Source organism: Mustela nivalis (assembly GCF_964662115.1).
Source record: "Mustela nivalis genome assembly, chromosome: 14".
In the NCBI taxonomy this organism is placed as follows: domain Eukaryota; kingdom Metazoa; phylum Chordata; class Mammalia; order Carnivora; family Mustelidae; genus Mustela; species Mustela nivalis.
In genome coordinates this window covers 11,858,381-11,879,331 of record NC_139033.1, presented here as the reverse complement: position 1 = coordinate 11,879,331, position 20,951 = coordinate 11,858,381, and the positions used below count along the sequence as shown (strand labels likewise).

At 45.9% G+C, this 20,951-nt stretch overlaps 2 protein-coding genes across 17 annotated transcripts in view; one reads left to right on the top strand and one right to left on the bottom strand.

Moving 5' to 3' along the window:
* Positions 1-18,813, top strand: part of TCTN1 (tectonic family member 1) — a 30,258-nt gene extending 11,445 nt beyond the window's left edge. For 3 of the 4 annotated variants that reach the window (XM_082698443.1, XM_082698442.1, XM_082698441.1), the window contains 11 exons: positions 1,385-1,536; positions 4,172-4,259; positions 6,020-6,129; positions 7,600-7,626; positions 11,754-11,888; positions 12,629-12,754; positions 13,142-13,229; positions 13,775-13,913; positions 15,101-15,263; positions 17,233-17,358; positions 17,777-17,960. In XM_082698443.1, the coding sequence (XP_082554569.1) occupies positions 1,385-1,536; positions 4,172-4,259; positions 6,020-6,129; positions 7,600-7,626; positions 11,754-11,888; positions 12,629-12,754; positions 13,142-13,229; positions 13,775-13,913; positions 15,101-15,263; positions 17,233-17,358; positions 17,777-17,920 (1,298 nt within the window). In that variant the 3' untranslated portion in view covers positions 17,921-17,960. Of the gene's footprint in view, positions 1-1,384; positions 1,537-4,171; positions 4,260-6,019; positions 6,130-7,599; positions 7,627-11,753; positions 11,889-12,628; positions 12,755-13,141; positions 13,230-13,774; positions 13,914-15,100; positions 15,264-17,232; positions 17,359-17,776; positions 17,961-18,725 lie in introns of those variants that run through there. The other variant, XM_082698440.1, reaches the window with a different exon arrangement.
* Positions 17,413-20,951, bottom strand: part of HVCN1 (hydrogen voltage gated channel 1) — a 35,889-nt gene continuing 32,350 nt past the window's right edge. For all 13 annotated transcript variants that reach the window (XM_082698481.1, XM_082698473.1, XM_082698471.1 and 10 more), the window contains 2 exons: positions 19,531-19,643; positions 17,413-19,206 (listed from right to left, as the gene is read on the bottom strand). In XM_082698481.1, coding sequence (XP_082554607.1) covers positions 19,141-19,206; positions 19,531-19,643 — 179 coding nt within the window. In that variant the 3' untranslated portion in view covers positions 17,413-19,140. The remainder of the gene's footprint in view (positions 19,207-19,530; positions 19,644-20,951) is intronic.

The window sequence follows — 20,951 nt, the reverse complement described above, 5'->3', positions numbered from 1 at the left end:
GCTGTTTCACAGGCCACTGCAAGTAACTTTTTTTTTTTTAAAGATTTTATTTATTTTATTTGACAGACAGAGATTACAAGTAGGCAGAGAGGCAGGCAGAGAGAGAGAGGAGGAAGCAGGCTCCCTGCTGAGCAGAGAGTCCAATGTGGGGCTTGATCCCAGGACCCTGGGATCATGACCTGAGCTGAAGACAGAGGCTTTAACCCACTGAGCCACCCAGGCGCTGCTGCAAGTAACTTTATAGACCTTTGGGCATGAGCATTTTCTTTAAAACTAATGTAGCTTTGTAGTGGTCTTTATTTCACTGATGTTTATAATATGTAGACACGTATAGGAATCTAGGTTTATTTAGGTTATGTGTGTGTAATTTTTTTTTAATTTCCTCATGGTTTAATGTTTGAAAATCAGGTTCAGCTTTGGTTTCAATTTCCTTTTTTCTCTTTTATTTTTACTAAGAATATTTGCATGAAAACAGGATCTTTATTTTTATCTGAGCATTTAGCTCAAATAGGTATTTAGATCCAAAGTACATGTTAAGTTTAAAATGTTAACAAGATATCTAAGATCAGAGATGTATTTATGGTTTTATCAATTAAGCTTCATCATCTTTTCAGAACATCTTTATATTTTGAATTTGTTCCCTTGCAGTTTAAAACTAGGCGAATGCTCTGTGATTTTTTTTTAGACAGAAGGGAAGAGAATGGAGGGGAGAGGGGGAGGGGCAGAAGGGGAGAGAGAGAGAGAATCTTAAGCAGGTTCCACCCCAGGATGGACACGGAGCTCAAGCTCACAATCCCGAGATCATGACCCGAGATGAAATCAAGAGTCGGACACTTAACTGGCTGAGCCACCCAGAGCTACCCAGTGTTCTGGGATTTGTAATCTAAAGTAATGGCTGCTCAGTCATTGTCAGATTCTGTGACATAACACCAGGCAAGTGAACATACCAGCCCATTTCCTCCTTCTCCCAAGATATCCTATACACAGCACATTATTCTCCTGGGCTTTGGTTTGGAGGTAGCTGTGTGAGGGTAGAAAAAAAATCATTTGTCCCTTGGCCATCTGCAGAGAGCTTTGCCTTAGAGGTAAATGCAGCAGGCTCCACAGTCCATGGACTGGAGAAAGATTGGTTATTATTGCCTTCTGTTGTGCTGTTTGCCTGAAGGCTTTAGAAACCGTTACTTACACACGATTAGAGAAGCAGGCTGAGTCTGAAGATCCTGTTTATTTAATAAGACTCAAGAAATTCTGGGTAAAGTAAATATGGAAAGAGGCTGTTTTTTACACATTAACCTAATGCGACTAAAAACTGTCTCCAAAATATTATGTTATATATATCATGTACATATTGTATGCTGATTTAGAATACTTTTTCTAAAAACAGATAAACCTGCGTTATCCTTTATTAATCCAGAAGTGCCTGATGAAAATAATTTTGATAAATTGATGAAAACATCTGATGGTTTTTCCTTCAGTTCAGAATCAGAGATTTCTTTCTCAACCCAGTCGGACACTCTAACTCCTGCTAAATATAAGGTGAGCCAAGAACTTGATTAAGTTCACTCATCTTCTTGCAAATATCCCATCCTTGTTAGTTAATTTTTCAGTATATTCTTAGCAAAATTGGCTTCCTCAAGACAAAATTCACATTATAGAGGTAAAGACGTAATGTTCGTGCCTAGAAATCAAAGATCACAAAAATTAAAAATGAGTAGTTGAGTTTTAACATAGGGGTTAAAGTTATTTATTCATTAGTAAGCCTGCATTTATCTCTGCAGAAATCTTTGTACTTTTCCATCTTAAAAGACGCAGCAGAGGTCTTGAGTCATATTGCTAGGGGCACGGAGTGGATTGGTTGGGTGCCTGGGTCCTCTTCTCAAAGCTCTATTTAGTTTTGCAGACTTAAGGAAGATATGTGCTATTTTATATACATTCATTAGTAAACCTGTAAATGCTGTATATATTAACTTTGAATAAGTTTCAGATTTTTGGGAAGCATCTTTATTTACTTATTTTTAAAGATTTTGTTTATTTATTTGACAGAGATCACAAGTAGGCAGAGAGGCAGGCAGAGAGAGAGAGAGAGGGAAGCAGGCTCCCTGCTGAGCAGAGAGCTCGATGTGGGGCTCGATCCCAGGACCCCGAGATCATGACCCGAGCTGAAGGCAGAGGCTTAACCCACTGAGCCACCCAGGCGGCCCTGGAAGCATCTTTAAAGAGAAATACGGAAGCATCATGTGCTAGTTCTAAAAGTTAAAAATATGGAGGTACCTGGGATGGAAAGGCCCCTGTGTCCACTAAAATGCACATTGCAAATCACTGTTTACAGATTGGTTTATATTCTGGTTGAAATGTACCTATAAAAATATATGTATAGTATTGTAGAGAAGTAAGATTTATAGTCATCTACATTGTTCTGTAAGCATGCTTTCTTTTTTTAAAAGATTTTATTTATTTATGACCTGAGCTGAAGGCAATTGCTTAACCAACTGAGCCACACAGGCGCCCTGTAATCTTGCTTTTTTATTCAGTGATAAATCTTATGCATCTTCTCATATCAGTGTGAAAGTTAACATTTCTTGCAGAGCTTTCCAGATCTTAATTCACACAACCCTGAAAGGGATATGTCATTGTTCCATTTAACTGATAAGAAAAACTTCTATATAGGAAAGTAACTTGGTAGAGCCACTGTTGAAGCTACATGTATTCATGATAAAAAGTATCCCTTCTGTGTATTTATCAGCTTTTATTATTGACCCATTAACAGACATTTGTTTCCAGTTTTTCTATTATAAATAATCCAGAATGAACATTCTTATAGATACTTGTGTCTTTGATTTAATCCTTAGGATACCTTCCTATAACTGGATCAACTTAGTCAAAATGAATGGAAATTTAAAATATCCATGTCAGATTGCCTTCTAGAAAGATTACAGGAGTTTAAATTTCCAGGTCCAGTGAAGGAGAGGATTTGTTTCCCCATATCCTTGTTGGTGCCCAAGCATTTGGTTACTTTTAAATTCAAGAAAATTGGTTGTGGGGCGCCTGGGTGGCTCAGTAGGTTAAGCCTCTGCCTTCGGCTCAGGTCATGACCCCGGGGTCCTGGGATCGAGCCCCGCATCGGGCTCTCTGCTCGGCAGGGAGCCTGCTTCCCTTCCTCTCTCTCTGCCTGACTCTCTGCCTACTTGTGATCTCTCTCTGTCAAATAAATAAATTAAAATCTAAAAAAAAAAAAAAAAAGAAAATTGGTTGTATGCACAATAGCTGTAAATTTTGTTCTGAATATTGGGGAAAGGTTTTATGTGGTTTGGTTTGGGGAAGGAAAGCCCATCAGTGTTATGATTTTAATGTGTACTATGTTATTATTTAAAGAATTACTGCTAGTAAAAAGTAATTACCTTGGGGCGCCTGGGTGGCTGCTCAGTCTGTTGGGCATCTGGCTTCAGCTCAGGTCATGATCTCAGGGTCCTTGTGTCGAGCCCCATGTTGGGCTCTCTGCTCGGTGCAGACCTGCTTCTCCCTCTCTCCCTCTGCAGCTCCCCCTGCTTGTGAACTCTCTCTCTGTCAAGTAAATAAATAAAATTTAAAAACCACCTCTCTCACCCCTGTTCCTGGCCACCCAGTTCCTGTCTGCACAGGCAGACACTATGTCAATTTCTTATATACCTTTCTAGAGGAATTCTGTAACAAAAACGCCTGCAGGGGCACCTGTGTGGCTCAGTCGGTTAAGCATCAGGCTCTTGATTTCAGCTCAGATCATGATCTCAGGGTTGTGAGATGGAGCTGATATAGGGTTCTGCACTCTGCCTGGGAGTCTGCTTGAGATTCCATCTCCCCCTGCCCCTTCCCTGCTTGCATATGCATCCTTGCACGTGCGTGTGTGCACACGCGTGCACACACACACACACGCTCTCTTTCTAAAATAAATAAATCTTAAAAAAAGAAAGCCTGCCAATAAAATAACATGCACATACACAGAAACACATATCCTTGAAAGAAAGGGGTGGAGCAGCCGGTGTAAGCTCCACGTAGGCAAAGACCGCATCTGGTTTTTTGCTTATGACTTGGTTCCTGGTGCCCGTAACGCTGCCTAGCACAAGGTAGGTGTCCGGTGTGTGTTGCATGAAGGCTTTCATAGCGCCGTAACGCCTACTGGTTGGTCTCTTTGCAGTATGGGGCTCCTCTCCAGACTTCAGATTCCTTCTTGAGATTTCCCTCTCCCCTTATGTCATCTCTGTGCACTGATAATAACCCTGCAGGTAAGACACTGGGTATTTTTCATTCTCTCTCTACATAGTTTGCTCTAAGCTTAAATTTATAGTAGTCATAATTAAACAGGCTTCAAAATTGGAACAGTCTTAGAGTTGAAAGAGGCCTCAAAGGTTACGCAGGTCAGATTTCCAACCATATCTTTTCTACCACACACAGTCACTGCTTGAGCACTTGTAGTGATGGGGAACTCACTACCTGAAGCCAGCCTGCTCAGTTGTTTAACCCTTCTAGTTTTTGGAGAGTTCTTTCTCCACTGGAGCTAAAGTTTGTCAATAACTAGTATTTATTAAGCACTTACTGTGTGCTTCCATGTGTTTTCCCATTTGATTGCCGCAGTAATCCCTGAAGGTCGTGCTATTCGTTTTTTAGACGAGGAACCTGAGAAACATTCAGTCTCTTGTTCAGGCTCACTCAGGCAGTGGTGGAGCAGGGATACAGCCCACACAGCCGCCTCCCACAGGACGTGCTTCTCCTTTCAGGAGCCTCACAGAGTCTCTGGAGTGACCGTCTTGGCAGTGGGAGGCCTCAGGCGCGGCTCTCTAATCCTTAAGACAGCACCACTGCGAAGAAGCGAGCTCAGTAGCGTATGGTGACATGTGGCCTTAATGAAGCATCATTTCGTATAGGAACAGAAATGGATTCTGTTGAAAAGACACTCAACCTTGCTCACAATAGGAACAGTGCAATTTAAAACCAAACTGAGGTACCATTTCCATGTAATGGCCTGGCAAAGCTTAAGAAATTTAAGGCTCTGGAGGAGTAGGCACTTATCTACACTGCTGGCAGGACTGCAAATTGTTACAATCTCTGTGAAGAGCAATTTAGCAATATGTGTCAAAATTGCAAATGAATATGCCCTTTGACCCATTGTTCTGCTTCTAGGAGTTGGTCCTACAGAATCTGGCCCGCTTACAAAATAGTACATTGCAGCATTGTTTGTGATGGCAAAGACAACTTAAGTGTCTGTTAATGCGGAACTTGGTGAATAAATTATGACATATCTATAATAGAATACTAATTATCCCTTAAAAAAAAAAAAAAAAAAAAGAGGAGGAGGAAGCTCTTCATGTTCTAAGATAGCCTGAACTCCAGGATACATTGTCAGTAAAAAGAGCAAAGGGTAGAATATATAGCATTTGTTTTTTACCAAAAGGGGAAAGAAATACTAAAAATATATGTATACACACACTTCTATTTGCATAGAATATTTCCAGAAAGATACACAATAAACTTGATGCTGATTGTCTCTGGGGACAAGCAGTTGTCTCTGGTGGTGGCTGGGGGGTGGGTCGGAGGGGACAAGCATCAGAGGGACAGTCCCTCAGTATCTTTTTGTGCCCTTTGAATTCTGAATCATGTGAGAGCATTACCTATTAAAAATATAATTTTTTAAAAAGATTTTATTTATTTATTTGACAGAGAGAGAGAGAGAGACAGCAAGAGAGGGAACACAGCAGGGGAAGTGGGAGTCGGAGAAGCAGGTCTCCCAGTGAGCAGGGAGCCCAGGCCAGGGCTCGATCCCAGAACCCTGGGATCATGACCTGAACTGAAGGCAGATCCTCAATGACTAAGCCACCCAGGCACCCCTAAAAATATAATTTTTAAGCCCTTTTAAACATGTTGTATATCTCTGTTATAACTTATTTTATGGTTTTACTTAGATTACAATTTTTTAGTTACCATTGAACAGTTGAAAAATGTATTCTCTCATTTTTTTTCCCCCCCTTGGGAATGTTATGATTTCTAGCATTTCTGGTGAACCAAGCTGTTAAGTGCACCAGAAGAATAAATTTGGAACAGTGTGAAGAAATTGAAGCCCTGGGCATGGCTTATTACAGCAGTCCTAAAATTCTGAGGGTAAGAATTATTTTGAAGTGAAACTTACTCGTCAGATTTGTTTTCTGTTCTTTTCACCCTTTTGAAGTATGACAAGTATAGAATAATTGCAGTACATGATTGACAACTCAAGTTTAAATTTTTCTTCTCTAGTTCTTTGGTATGCTGATACCAAAGATACTGAAATAATCACTTAAATGGTTTTTATTTTTATATAGTTCATATTTTGCTTTTGTTCATTGTTTTGTTTTTGGCTTTCAATCATTTTGATGGTAACCAATAATTCTTTCTCCTAAAAAAAAAAAAGGACTTTATTTAATAACACAAAACTTCAGAAATTATAAAAACATCTTAATGTCTGTGACAGAAATGATCACATTAGCACCAAGAAGATACCTGAGAGGCCAGAAAAGATAATCCACTTTCTGTTGTCAGATCAAATCAGCAGGAACGAACAGGCAGGAAAGAGGATTGCTGGCAAAGAAGAGGTCAATGGGAGGTCAAGACAGTGCAGAGGCCCTTTCTTTCTGGTTGTAGTGACTGAAGCCTAGTGGGATAGGACAGGCCACTGGGCCTCTTATTTGGGGCATGCCATGGAGGGTTGTAAGAGGTGAAGATTTTGTTCAATGATAAAAAAAAATCATATGATTATTGTGAATTTCCACCACCTGATTTCCTTATTTTGGAGGGAACGGGAAGGGAGTAGGGTGGTCCATGACATCAGTATTCATCTGGACTGCAGTCTTCAGGATTGAGTTGAAGATTTTCTTCTCCTTTCCCATTCTGTCTTCCCCTCTTCTCATAAGTCAGCTACGTAGGCCTGTGAATTCTTCCAGTTATATGCCTTCTCCTGGCGGTCCTGGCTGTAGCCTGTCAGGGGTGCAGGCACAACTCTCTCAGCACAGGCCTCCCCAAACATGTCTACTCTGCCCCCTCGCCCCTCACGAGAAGTGGCGGGGGGCGGGGATGGGAAATGAGGGAGGGCTCCTTTAGAAGGAGTCCTTGGCTCTGTTGGGGAGGGAGGAGCTCACTGTTGAGGGGCTCGGGCTGTAGGTGGGAAGAGCAGTTAGGAGGCACTGGAAATTTCCTGGGCCAGCAATGGTGGCCTTTTGGTGTGGACGGGCACAGCAGGGTCACCAGAAGACTAGGAGCCACATCTTCCCCACAGCGCTGTGTCACTGGTGACCATGTGGAAAGTACCGAATGATTACGCTGAAGCAGGGAGACTTCTGAGACCAGCTCTGTGGGGCTGCTGTGTTCTATGAAGCTTCCAATATGAAGGAAATGAATATAGAAGGAAGATGCAGCTACCTCTTTGATTATGACATAGATATGAAAATACGTGGGTTGTCAGTCTTGATTAAGGAAATTCCGTTTTCCTCCTTATGAAGTCTTTAATAAGGTGATTATGCCCTTTAACCCGAAGTCTGAAAAAGCAATAAAAATGCTTTTCATGGTACTTAACAAAATTTGTTGTTTCTTTTTGTTTAGGTTCCTGGTTTAAGAACAGAGGCAGAGGTAAGAGTATTTCTTGATGGAAAGTAAGCTAGTTTATAATACGTTGTCTTACTTCTAAGCCTTTTGAAATGAATACACTTAGTGTTACAAGGATACCTTACTACCAGTAAGAACATTTGCCAAAAGAATGAAATGAGGAAGCTCTGTAGTGGCCCAACCTTTCGTAATTACAAAAGGGGGAGGTTTCCAAATTCCCTGTTTTTGCAGTTAGCACTTCTTCACATTTAAATGGCAGGACTGTGTTCACGGACAATGGGTATGATCGGCTTCTCTGCTTTCCTGGCCTCCCTTGAGGTCTTGGTCTCTTGTCCAGAGTTGGCTAGCTCCCAAGACACTGTCTGTCTCTGGTAGAAGATGGAAACCTCTTGCCTGTGTATGTCTACACCTGTGTAGGGGTGGAACACTCCTGGGGTAGCTTCAGGGGTCGAGTTGTGGGTGTAGGTTCTATTGGACCCCAGCTCAGGGGTTCTGTCAGGCTGTGATCCGGTGGTCAAGATCTTTCTGTGGATATGTCAGAGCAAAGGAACATGGATCTAACACCCCTTATTTTTGGGTCTGTGAGTACAGTCCCCAAGGAGGCCCGGGGCGCTGGCCTTGTTACGGTCTCCCAGAGCTTGTGGGATTGGCCGGCCTTGGTTCAAAATTCAGCTTTGCCATCGTTTTCTCCTGTGACATGTGCCTCATTCCCCCCAGTTGTCCAGCAGATGGTAAGTGTCCGCCCCGAGGCTGACGTGATGTCCCAGTGGGGGAGTGCATGTGACAGGCTCTGTGCAGCGTCTGGCACCCAGGTGGCAGTTGGGACAGTGATACCTGCTGTCACTGATTTCATTAAGTCTCGAGATACAGACGTGTCTGAGGTAGACACTTGGAAGGAAATGGTCTTGTGACTTTGGACTTCACACCTCTATGTGTGGGCCTGGATTTCCTCATCTGTGAAGGTGTTTTTCAAACTTGTTTTAGTTACAAAGTTTTTTCAAATGTGATCTCAAGCAGAACTCTCCCAGTGTGTAACTTGGATTGAATCCAAAGCCCCTGGTTGGAGCGGGGGTGGGGGCCAGAGCCCTCCACCTGCCCAGCCTCCACTTCTCTCTTCTTTTTGGTCCTTCTGAGGAATCTTTTGTTTTGTTTTGTTTGTTTTTTCTATTTTTTTTTTCCTTCTGAGGAACCTTGTGGCTCCCAGGAACAGAGAGTGAAAACCATATAATAGACTAGCTCTCAAATACCTCTAGCCTCTAGAAAGTGCTTTGATTCTACCATTCAGACTTTGAACTGTCTATGGGGGCAGCAAGCCCATCAGCCTTGTTCATGACATATCTGTAGTGCTGAGGCGGGGCCTAGTATGTATTGAGCACTCAGTGGGTTGTGTGTTCAATGAGTGGATGCCTAGGAGATGGATTCAGTTAAGCAGGGAAGACCTACTGTGAGTATGATGGGATGTTACGGGAAGGCATGTACTGTGTGCCATATTCTGTTCTAAGTCCTGTGCATGTTTGAAGTCTGTTAGTGGTCCAGTAAGCCCACGAGGCAGGTCCTGTTCTTGTCCCTCCTTGGCGCAGGAGTTAGAGAGCAGGGGATTAGCTTGCTCAAGGCTGTGAGGAAGTGGCAGACCTGGAACAGGAATCCCCAAAAGACCTTACTCTCAACCACGACCCTGGATGAGCTATACTTTGTGCCAGGCCCCCAGTTACAAGCTTCAAGCATATTCTTTCTGTGCACCCTGTAGCCATGCAGTCCAGAAGTGGTGGACAGGGGCTTATAACTCAGATACCAGAGTTCTAATGGACAAACATGTCAACTGATATCAGAGATTTGCTTGAAGTTCTTTTCTAAAAGGCAACTTCCAAGATTTGTTAGGTGATGAATATAAATATTGGATCCAGGCTTCTCATTAAATGCAGCCTGTTAGGATTGCCTGGAATAGTTAATATCTATTGAATCTATTGAATCTACCTATTGAATATCTATTAAACCATGACAGATGAAGTTATGGCTCTATAATTTCATTGTTAAGTATCTGTTATGGGGCGCTTGGGTGGCTCAGTGGGTTAAAGCCTCTGCCTTCTGCTCAGGTCATGATCCCAGGGTCCTTGGATCGAGCCCCGCATCGGGCTCTCTCTGCTCAGCAGGGAGCCTGCTTCCCTTCTTCTCTCTCTCTCTCAGAGATCTCTGTCTGTCAAATAAATAAATAAATAATCTTAAAAAAAAAAAAAAAGTATCCATTAGTCCTTTGCCACAGGGTAGTGTGGGAATGGGATACGGCCGAATAGGACATTCAGGAAACCAGAATAGCCCTACCATTTTCATTCTGTGACCATTCCAGTGGCTCTTGATAGACCAGGGCAGCTCTTGCCATCTACACTCGTCCCTCCGTCTTTCCAAAGCTTGTCTAACTTGGACCCTTTGGTTTCTGCCAACCATGCCCACATACCACTGGAACGGCTCTGTCAGAGGCTGGTGTGGAAGGGTGTGCATTTTCTCGGAAGCCTGCATTACTGCGGAACCAGGGATCAGTAGGTTATAAAGATAAAGGACTCCAGGGTTGTCTTTCGAGGACATAAGCTGAAGAGCTCTCGACCTCGTAGCCAGGGACCGCCTCCGTAGCTCTCACGCTCATCCGCAGGGCTTGTTGCACAGACGGTGTTGTGGGGACTGGTGTTGCCCTTCGGCCACCCTTGTCACATGACAGCTTGTCTTTGCCTCTGAACCATGTCACATTCTTAGAGGTTTGACTTATAAGGACAGTCACAGGTCTTCTTGGTCATGGGAGCAGACAGCTAAGGACTATTTATTTATCTATAAAATGACAGCTTAAATACTTAGTGATTTTGATTATAAACAGCCTGGTACACAATTGAGGGCACAGTTGAAAGCAATGTAAATGACTAGATAACAAGGTAGATTCCTTCCTGAACAGTGGTTTCGAAGTGCTGCCATTTAGTGCGGGCGTCAGATTTGTCACACAGTATGAAGAGGCCCAACTCCTTAGAGGGCTGAGCCGTATAAAGGATTGCTCGCTGCTTGTCACTCTGCTGCCAGTGGCCACACATGGAAGATGTCCTTTAATAGCATTGGGTTATTCAGGACTTCCTGATTCTGCTTGAAAGATTTGTCTCTGTTTTCTCTTCCCATGATCCCACCGCCCAGTATGTACATGTAAGGGTGTGTGTAGAGGTTGTGCATGAACTGGGTCAAGCCTGTGTACAGGGAGGGTGTGGGGATTAGGGGCATGTGTCCTGGGACTGTGGAGCACGTGCACGTACAGAGCGACTGCGCGGACTGGTAGGCGCTGTGCTGTGGCGGGGAGCGCGTGCACGCGCTGGGCGGTGTGACGGAGCTGTGAGTGTGTGTGAATGAGCTATAATTCATGTACCGTAAAACCCACCATTTTTAAGTGTACAATTCAGTGTTTTTTTGTGCATTCACAAGCTTGTGCAACCATCACCACCACCTACTTCCAGAACATTTTCATCTCCTCAGAAAGAATGCCTGTGCTCATTAACCGGCTGTCCTGTTCTTCTCCACTCCTCTCCCTCAGCCCCTGGGCAGCCACTAATCTACTTTCTGTCTCTACGAGTTTCCCTGTTCTAGACATTTCCTATAAATGGGCTCACGTAATATGTGACCTTTTGTGTCTGGCTTCTCTCACTTAGCATGTTTTCAAGATTCATCTATGTGGTGGAATGAATCAGCCCTTTATTCCATTTTATGGATGAATAATATTGTTTTATATGGATATAAGATATTTTATTTTTCCATTTATCAGTTGATGGACGTTTGCATTGTTTTCGGTTTCTGGCTGTATGACTGCTGCTGAGAACATTTGTGTACGAGTTTTTGTGTGAACGTAGGTTTTCGGAGAGAACCACTTTTTAAGTTCGGGTTATATTCTCTAGTAATTCCTATGTACGGGCATGCATGTGTAAACATCTGCATTTTTGCGAGTGACAGTTAAGAGATTGCGTGTTGTGCTGTTGCGTGTTTTTCCCTGCTCAGCAGTGTGTTCGCGGAGGTTTATCTTCAGGCTCTTGTCCCTGGGACCATTCATCTCCGCGGGGCAGTGTCCTCCGCGGGGCAGTGTCCTCCGCGGGGCAGTGTCCTCCGCGAGCCGGCTCTCCTTCCCTTCGCAGATCCCTGTCACTGTTCAGTCCGTCCTCGTGCAGTCTCTGAATAAAACACTGACCCGGCTGGAGGACACGGTCGAATTGAACCAGACTCTTGTCGAGGTTGGGGATGTTAAAATCTGCACTAACGTCGTTCTCGAGGTAGGTACCCGATTTGGCATGGAAAGCCAAATGAGTCTGTGTGTGGCAGACTCAAGCCACATGGTCCTGAGGGGTCACTGGACGCCCTCCGCAGAAGGTTCTGGCTCATCCTGGGGTATTGGTTCTTGACTTGCCCTCCTGCTTGCCGGCCCGCTGTACCATTAGAGGATGCTTCTTTAGGTAAGGGCTCTGAAACAGTCACGTGTGATTTTTCTCCACAAACCTAGGGACTTTCAAGAATATGTCAGGGTGTGTTTTCTTTCTTTCTTTTTTTTTTTTTTTTTAAGATTTTATTTATTTCTTTGACAGATCACAAATAGGCAGAGAGGCAGTTAGAGAGAGAAAGCAGGCTCCCCGCTGAGCAGAGAACCCGATGCAGGACTCGATCCCAGGATCCTGAGATCATGACCTGAGCAGAACCCACTGAGCCACCCAGGCGCCCCAGAATGTGTCCTTGTTGCTGTTGTTTTAACAGATTTCCCCTGCAGAGATCGATCACGTTCTGTTCAAACCTGCTGACTGGGAATTCCTGTAACTAGGTAGAGAGAGGCTCAAATGGCCCTGGCAGCGGGGGGTGGTGCTGAGGCGTTACCCCCCGAAAGCTGAGGGGACTGGAGAGACAAGCTTCCACGAGTAGAGAAATGGGAAAGGACTTGCCCACTCTGTGTATCTTGAGTTCCCGATGCAGCTTCCGAAACGCAGCGGGCACAGGTGTGTGTGGAGTTCCCTCTTGTTTTCAGGCGAAGTACAGCATCACGTACACAGACGCAGGGGAGGTAGCCCAGGCTGGCCTCGCTCTCCTTCTGGGGACGGTGAGCCGCGCAGTGGTTGCACTTGAGCAGAAGTTTGAAATTCATTTCATTCAGGTGAGTTTGATCAATGTTGTACATGTATTTAATTGCAAGTCAAAAAATCACAACTTATTAGTGAAAAAAAGAGATCTGTTGAGAAGTCTTAGCATCTTTCCACTTGTACTAAACAAAGGGCTTTATGTAGCATGTGTTTGTAACAAAATCAGGCAGAGTCCTTGTATCTTTTTCCTTTCCTGGAATAAGATTCTCCTCCTCGGGAGCTCCTTCTTTTATAGAACGATGTACTCCTACACTCAGCAGATATATTTATAGGTCTGAGTAGGGGGAGAAATTCTTTTATTGGTTAGAAATCCCAGATTTGACTGTGAGAAGTGTTTTATTTTCACCCTATTTCCTTATTAAAATGAAAATTATGGGGGGCATTTCTCCATTGTCTTTCAGCAAAATACAAAGCCAGTTCCTCTCAGCGGAAACCCTGGTTATGTCGTGGGGCTCCCGTTAGCTGCCGGATTTCGGCCTCAGAAGGGATATCCTTTTTGGTTCTGTGGAGAAGGCTGATTTCCCGGTCTATGTGTGTGTGGTGCTCTTCCCTTTGTTGCTGAGGGTCCTGGGGGCTGGAGGGTAGTTTTGGCCTGGACTCCTTGGAGAGGGGTTGCTCTAGGGGTGGTGGATCTGCTGCACAGCAGACAGGACCATGTGGACACTGGTGGTTGGGGGTGGAACAGCATGGCCCCGGGAAATGTGGTTTATAATGAAAATCTTAGGACAGAAAAGTTGACAGACTTTTAGATATATTTAATTACACACGCAAGCAAAAACTCTTAAATTTAGTCATTTGGAAAACTTGGAATGATTTTGGAGGAACAGTTTCTGAGGATTTTTCTTCTGAGAATCTACTCAAGGAAAATAGAACTATTTTTTGCTCTGCCCTGGGAAATAACTGTCAAGATCACAGAGGCCCAGAGAAGGGATATTTGGGTTTCAGTCATGTCTCCTGTCACACACCTGTCACCATGGTTTGAGAATCAGACTGCTTTAGTCCTGGGTGATAGTCCCTTAACTTTCTGTGAATATCTGGGATTATTCAGACCATGAACAGATTCGGACAACTTACTATTCTTCGTAGCCTAGCCGAGCAAGACTGCTTCGCAGTGGAGGGGATCCGGGCCCCAGTATTATTTGGTTACGACATGCAGTCTGGCTGTAAATTAAGGTAAGAGAAGAACTTGCTGCTTTTGCAACTTGTCTGAGTTGATCAAATCTCCGTATCAGCCAGCGAGCACCTGTGAAAGCCGCGGTGTGACCCATTAGCACTAGTGACTGTACTGGTGTTTTCTAATTGTAATTTTCACAACCATAAACCGTTTGTCGTGATCCAGAGGAAAACTGTTGCAGTCATTTTTCCAGTCACATGTGGCAGGGTACAAATCCCAAGGCTTTTGTAGGTTTTAAGGTTGCACAGCACTTGAGGTCACAGTAAAAATACTTTGCTTGAAAGTCCTTCCAGTATTTCTGAATCTTAATATACGTATTGCAGCAAACCCAAGGAGCAGAAGCCTGAATGTGACCTCTGTTTTTATCTTTCTCCTATCAAACATATATATAGTGTCAAATGTCAAACAGCCCTGCATGGCTTATAAAGATGCCAGCTCCTACCCTCATTTCTCCCACTCTGCGGGCAATCACTTGCAGCTCCTATAGCTGGTTTTTTGAAAATTTACCGCCAAATCTGTCGATAACCTACTTCCTAGTAATACTACTTCCTAACACTTTGGTTTTATGAATTGTTGAGTTCCCACTATGGAAGACAAGGATTTGTCTCTTTCCCCTTTCTTCCCTTGCCCTACCACACAGCCACTATGTCCCCCCAGGATAATTACATCATTGTTTTGTTAGACTAACAGACACCATTTACATTACTGGTTCTGATCCATTTAGACCAGTATTTCTCAGAAGGTGTTCCTTGGATTACATTTCCAAAGAGTCAGTAGGGATATGTCTGTGGTACAGTTAATGTGTTTGAGGAACACCAGATTGAAGTGAAAAACACAATTCCTTACCATAAGGACTTCTCAGAGCCTTTAATATGGTGAGTCTTTAATATAAGAGCCTTTAATATGGTGTGCTCCAGGAGGGACATAGGAATGCAATATTTCCCAAACTTTTGGCCACAGAATTCTCCTTGTACAGAGCCTCTCAATGGAATGCAGTTTGGGAAACATTGTTTTGTTTCTCCCTGGCCAACCAGGATTTCTGAGTTAGAGATTTGGCTTCTGTCAAATAATCCGTTTGGAGAGAGAATAAGGCAACTGGTGAGGGCATGCGTGTTGGTGAGGCCCGAGAGAACAGCTGGAGTGAACAACAGCCCCATTCCACTGGCCTCTTTTTCCTTCCCGAAAGACTGCCCAAAGCCATGACGTGCCAGCTCGCAGTGCGGAGAGTGAAGAGCCTCCTGCAGGGCCAAGGCTTCCCGGACTATGTGGCCCCTTTCGGAAATTCCCAGGCCCAGGATGTGCTGGACTGGGTGCCGGTCCACTTCATCACCCAGGCATCCCACGTGAAGGTAAAGGGGAAGTTGAAGGCCACCTGTGAGTTGTCTCTCTCCCCCCCCTGCCGGGGTTGGGGGGGGGCGGGTAGAGGCAGCTAGGGGAGCCACCTGTTGAGGCAGCGGGTGGCTCTGGGCAGGAACCCAGGCTTTGTTATCAGATGGGCCTGGGTCTGGAAAACTGATTCTGCCCTTTGTTAGCTCTCTTGCCTTTGAGGCTCTGAGCTGTTTCTTCGTCTGTGAAATAGGGAGTGAGATCTCTAGTATCAGCCTCATGTGGTTGTTGAGTTCAATGAGGTGACATCTGTGGGGCCTCGGGGTCGCTCCAAACATAGGGATTCACCACCATATCCTGACTGCTCCTGTGATCATTGGTGTGACATGAGGCATCGTCATGAGACAGAGGAGTGTGAGGACCGTGGCAAGAAGCGAGACTCCTCCTGTGGGCATCCCTGTCCCAGACGTTGTGCCCTGGTCTATGAAGGCAGCCCACGCATGAGCGCTTTCCATTCCAAAGTTCCCCGAAGAGTCTAATGGAAGTTGACGTCCTACAAAGAGGTTCCTGATCACACGTGATTCCTTTGCCCACCTTTCTCTTTTGTCTCAGCCGTCAGTGTGGGCGGCTCGCTCTCCCGCTTATCCTGTAATCGCCCAGCTTTTGCTGGTGGCAGCTTCTCAGGCCTCTCATTATCTGCTTAGCATATTTATAGCCGGGGGACAATGGGGGTGAGCACTCGCTCTCCAGCTCTGATCCGGCCTCCTCCTGAGTCCCCAGCAGAGCCCGCTGATGACTCAGTCCCTGCTGTTCAGCTGCTCAGTCTTGGCTCAGTTCTGCGGCCTCAGTGAAGCAGGCGCCTGGCTTCTGGCTTCTGAGAGACGGGCGAAGACACTGTTGCTGGCCCCTCAGTAGGGAAAACAGGTTGGGAGGAGAGGCAGCGCGGACATGTGCACTGTCAGGTCTGTGCTGGTGCAGGGAGCTCAGAGGCCTGGAGCGGGTTTTGCACCTACTTTGCAGGAAACTCAGGGGGCAGCGGCCCCTGAGCCTGCGCCAGGCCCGCGTCTGCTGGCTGCGTGTTGCCTCTTCTAATAACAGATCCTCACCGACTTTTCCAGCCTGCAACCTTCCTAAAAGGCAGTTCCCAGCTAAGGAGTTCCATCCGTGCCTTTGGCAGGAACCAAATTTAGCAGGCTTGCTAGCTTTTCATGCCCTGAAGAGGCATATTTTAAAAAGCTTGTTTTTGTGGGAAAATTTAAAACATACACAGAAGTAGAATATTACAGTAGAATTCCTTTCTACCTGTCGTGCAGCTTCAGTGGTTATCACATTTGCCAACAAACACGATGTAAAGGCCCAGGACAAGGTTGGGAAGGCCCTGGCCCCCGTGGCCACTCTTCCCGGGGCAGAGGCCTCAGGCCCGCTCCCACATCTCCAACCTGCTCGGGCCACACGGAGAATTCAGAGTTCGTGTCTTTTACCGTTCACGGACTCCACTGTGTGTCATCCCCCCAACCCCGTGTAACAGCTTAATCGCCAAGTGATGAGGTTAAATAAAGGAAAGCATTTCTATTTCTTGTGGATAGCAATTGGGTTTAACTTCTATGACTAATGCCATCCTCTCCCTCCCCCCCCACCCAATGCCAGCTTCTCTCCTTGGGAATCTCTGAGCTGGATGAGGTCAGGCTGTTAAGGCCCAAGGTTCCATGGTTTGGTGTTGGGAGCTCCACAACTTCCAAGTAATACCAGCTTCTTCCGAAACAGGAGAGGATGGAAAATGATGCTTTAGGTGTTAAAATATTTTTGGAGCACTGAGTACTTGAAAATATGTGCTCTCAGCTGTTTTTATCTGAACTTCGAGTCTCTTCACTCTCTTGTTCAGAACATTTTGTAATATGTGAAACATTTTATAATTAAAACTCTGAACTGCAGATTAAGTCTGACATGAGGTTGTGTAATGTTCAGATTGATTAATGGCATTTTGTTGTGTAGGACTCTTGCCAGCTCCCTGTGGCTTTGGTGATAGAAGTGAAGTGGACTAAATACGGGTCCTTACTAAACCCACAAGCTAAAGTAGTAAATGTGACCGCAAGTCTCCTGTCATCTTCCTTTCCTGAGGTAGGTCTAACTTGGGTTTCAAGGTCTGGGTAAAGATGTGAGTCCAGGCAAAACTCAAGTGTGATAATGAAATTTATTTCGTGAGAGAATTATTGAACTTTAATCTGAATTCTTAAAACAATTCAGCAATCATTTTATTAGAGAAAAAAATCCCACTGACAACAGTCGACACTAGCATTCTTGTTCAGATTTGATCTTTAAAGTTCTTCGAAAATGGAGTTGTGACCGACACTGGTGGGTTAGGACAACCTAGGGAAAAACTCCATCACCCAAGTGAGCAGCCGAGGAGCCCGTCGCATGCCTCGGAGAGGCACCGACCGTGCTCCGGCCGAAGGGAATGCGGCCTGTCCCGGTTTGTTATCCTGAGCACGTGAGCGCACGGCGGAAGGCAGGGCTTGCAACACTCTCTTCATTACAGACCAACTCAGGAAGCGAGAGGACGGTTCTCATTTCCACTGCAGTTACTTTTGTGGACGCATCTGCACCTGCCGAGGCAGGCTTCAGAGCTCGGCCAACCATCAACGCCAAGCTGCCGTTTAATTTCTTCTTTCCGTTTGTCTGACGTAAGTTGCTAATCGCCTCTAGAATCGCGTGCTGTAGGGCCTGGACTCCTTGGAGACATCCTGGTGTTCTGCCTCTGACCCATGGGGTTACCCTCCGACCACACACCCCCCTCCTTGTGGAAATTTTGTTCTCCTCGGTTGGACCTTAGAACGGGGCACCGTCTGGTCTTGGTGATTTCCAGTCCCGTCAGCATGTAGGTCACGTGTGGAAACCAAATGCACCTTTGGGACGATGGTAAAGGGCACAGACCCGGAAGTAGAGCAGGTGTCGAGGGTTGGTCCAGCTTATGCGTCCTCTGCTTCAGCGTGAGTTATTTTTAAAATACTCATTGTTTGTAGTTCAGAAACGAGTACAAAAGTAGCAAAATATTGTGTATAAAATCCTGCAAGTAGAGGACTCGGCCTCATGAGGGGATCTTGCCCCCAGTGTCTTTATTCTGTGGAGTCGTCGGTCTAATTGCGGTTTCAGTGGCCGGCACCGGAGCTCTCCATGTGGTGGGCTTCCCCGGATGCCGCAGAGCAGTTCCAAGCGGTGGATGCCGGAAAGAACAGAGCAGGAGGGCCCAAGGGAAGGAGTTGCTTTTATATGTTAATTGTACAGTAATTGAGAAAAATGTTGTCAGGAGGTGGAACAAGGTAGAGCAGTTAGAAGATGGAGGCTGCAGACGAGGGGGCTGCGCACCTGAGAACAGCCTCTGGCGGCATCTGCATGGGGAGGAGCTGTTTAGAACAGCTTAAGACAGTAAGACTTTTCTAGAACGGGCTGGTAGCTAAGGTAGCTTCCTTTCCTCTTTTGTCTTTCAGAATGCTCATCATATGAGAGGACGCCTTGGTTCCTTATACATGCGAAATGTGAAAAAGTATATTTGATGAGATTAAATTTTATATACAACTTTGTAGTTTTCCAGCTTTGTCGTTCATTTTCAAGCAACAGTCCAGAGTTCAACGTGGGAAGACATAGGTTGTGGTACATTGTGATACATGGTGAGAATGGGGTGGGAAGCTCTCGGTCATGCCAAGACAGAGCAAGCCTTCCCACAGACTTTCCTCCCGGCCCCCAAAACCAGAGCTGGGTGGGGGGAGGCAAAAGCATCAAACCAAACCTCCTCCCCCCACCCCCCCGCCGAAATGGCCCTGGGGGGCGGGCAGCTGCCTTTGTCCTCAGAGGTACACACCCATGAGGCAGGGGTCTTCTCTTTGGGATGGAGCAGGCACACGTCTAGTTGACCTCAGGAAGGAGTCCGTTCTGTCTCAATAGCTTGGTCAGTCTTTCAATTTCTCGTTCCTGTCATTACAAAAGCAGATACATAACTCAGTTTACCTGCCGCACCTCGCCAGTGGGCCCCAAGGACGCAAAACTGAATGAATGCTCCGCTCCTGGTGGGGTCTGCCAGCAGACCTGCCACAGTCAGCTGGGGTCCGCCGGGGGACAGCAGTGACAAGAGGTCCTCAGGGAGGGGCACGTGGCACAGCTCTGGGGAAGGAGGCGATGCCTAATCTGAGAGGACAAGGAAAACTGAGCCAAGGGCAGTGTCCGAGCAAGGACCTGGCAGGGACAAGCACCGCGCTAAAGGCAAACAGACGGCATTTTCCCAAAGTGTCTTCTTACCTTTTCAGAGCAGCTGAATTCAAGGTGTTGGATCTTGGCGGCCAACTGTATATTTATCTGTTTTAACCTCAGCAGCTGCCGTTCTGAACGTGTCTTAACTGAGATAATTATTCCTGTAAAATAATTGAGGGTGTCAGTGATACAGGTTTGTGATTTAACCACTTGAAAAGAAACCTCCGTCTTCCTTCTGAGTGTATACAGCAGTTGGGCAGAGTGGTGGCAGACAAAACGGTCTGTCGCTTAAAGGCATTAGAACCAGGAAGGTCAGATTTTTCATTTCTGAGCTCCTCACTAACCAGTCGGGAAATATTTCCCTCCCGCTCACATGGGCCAAGGAATCCTTTACTGGTCACTTGGCCAGAGGAGTGTGAAACTCCCTCACACAGAGCTTGTTCACGACAGCGCTGCTGCCGAGCCGGGAGATTGCCACTTTTGGTTTTCCGCCTCCCACAGGCCCAGCCAGTTGAGTTGAGCTGTCAGGTGAACAGCTAAGGCTTGGCCAACAGAGGGGACATCAGCCATGTCTGATGGCTCCCACATGCCCAAGTCACAGTGGGGACGTGGCCTCAAAAGAATGTGCAGCAACTGGGGATGCTCGGGGCCTTCCACGGGAGAGCGGCCATGTCTGGACTGGGTGGGCGTGAGGCCCGGGAGCACCGGCCCCTGGTCGCTGGCATTCTTGGTTGTCTGAGTCCAACTGAACCCTGTGTTGCTTTTTTAGACCTCTCATGCCCTGCCACAAAATGTGATGGCAGTGCCACAGCGGGCATTAGGCAGTCCTGTGGCCTGCCACCATCCAGACCAAGGAAGTGAACAAATCTCAGGGATTTGGTTTATCCGCAAAAGCAAATCTCACCATGGTGTGATACGAGAGTAAAGGGTAGTAATTGTGTTCATGAGTCGTTCACCGTAATGGTTTATCTACCTCCGTGATATATAACCTTTGCACAGAGCGTTTTTCTATTAAATGAGTAATCAATTAACATAAGCATATTCAATAGTAAGTGGAAAAACTTTCTTTACTTCCCTTGACAGAGCCCAAATGAATCTTCTTAATGGGCTTTCATGAGTATATCCACACTGGCTTCTAAAGCCAGGGGGAGCCCCCGGTGCCCACGGGCAGAGCCCCTCACCCAGCCCTGTGGTGGAGACGTGACACTCCTGCCAGCAGGCGAGGCTGGGACAGGGCCCACTGTGCTGCCCAGTGAAGGAGCGCTGTGTCGGACAGGCCTGCCTCACTCGCTCCCTGGCGATGACTGAGCCTGTCGTGCTGGGCCCTCATCTAGGGACTCCCAAATCACTGGGTAGCGCTTCAAAAATAGACACCCTGTGAACGGTCTATACCAGACTTCCAGAAGCACTGGAGGTGACTCATGGGGTGGGTTCACAGCATTTGGGCACCTCTGACTAGGGTTCGTTCC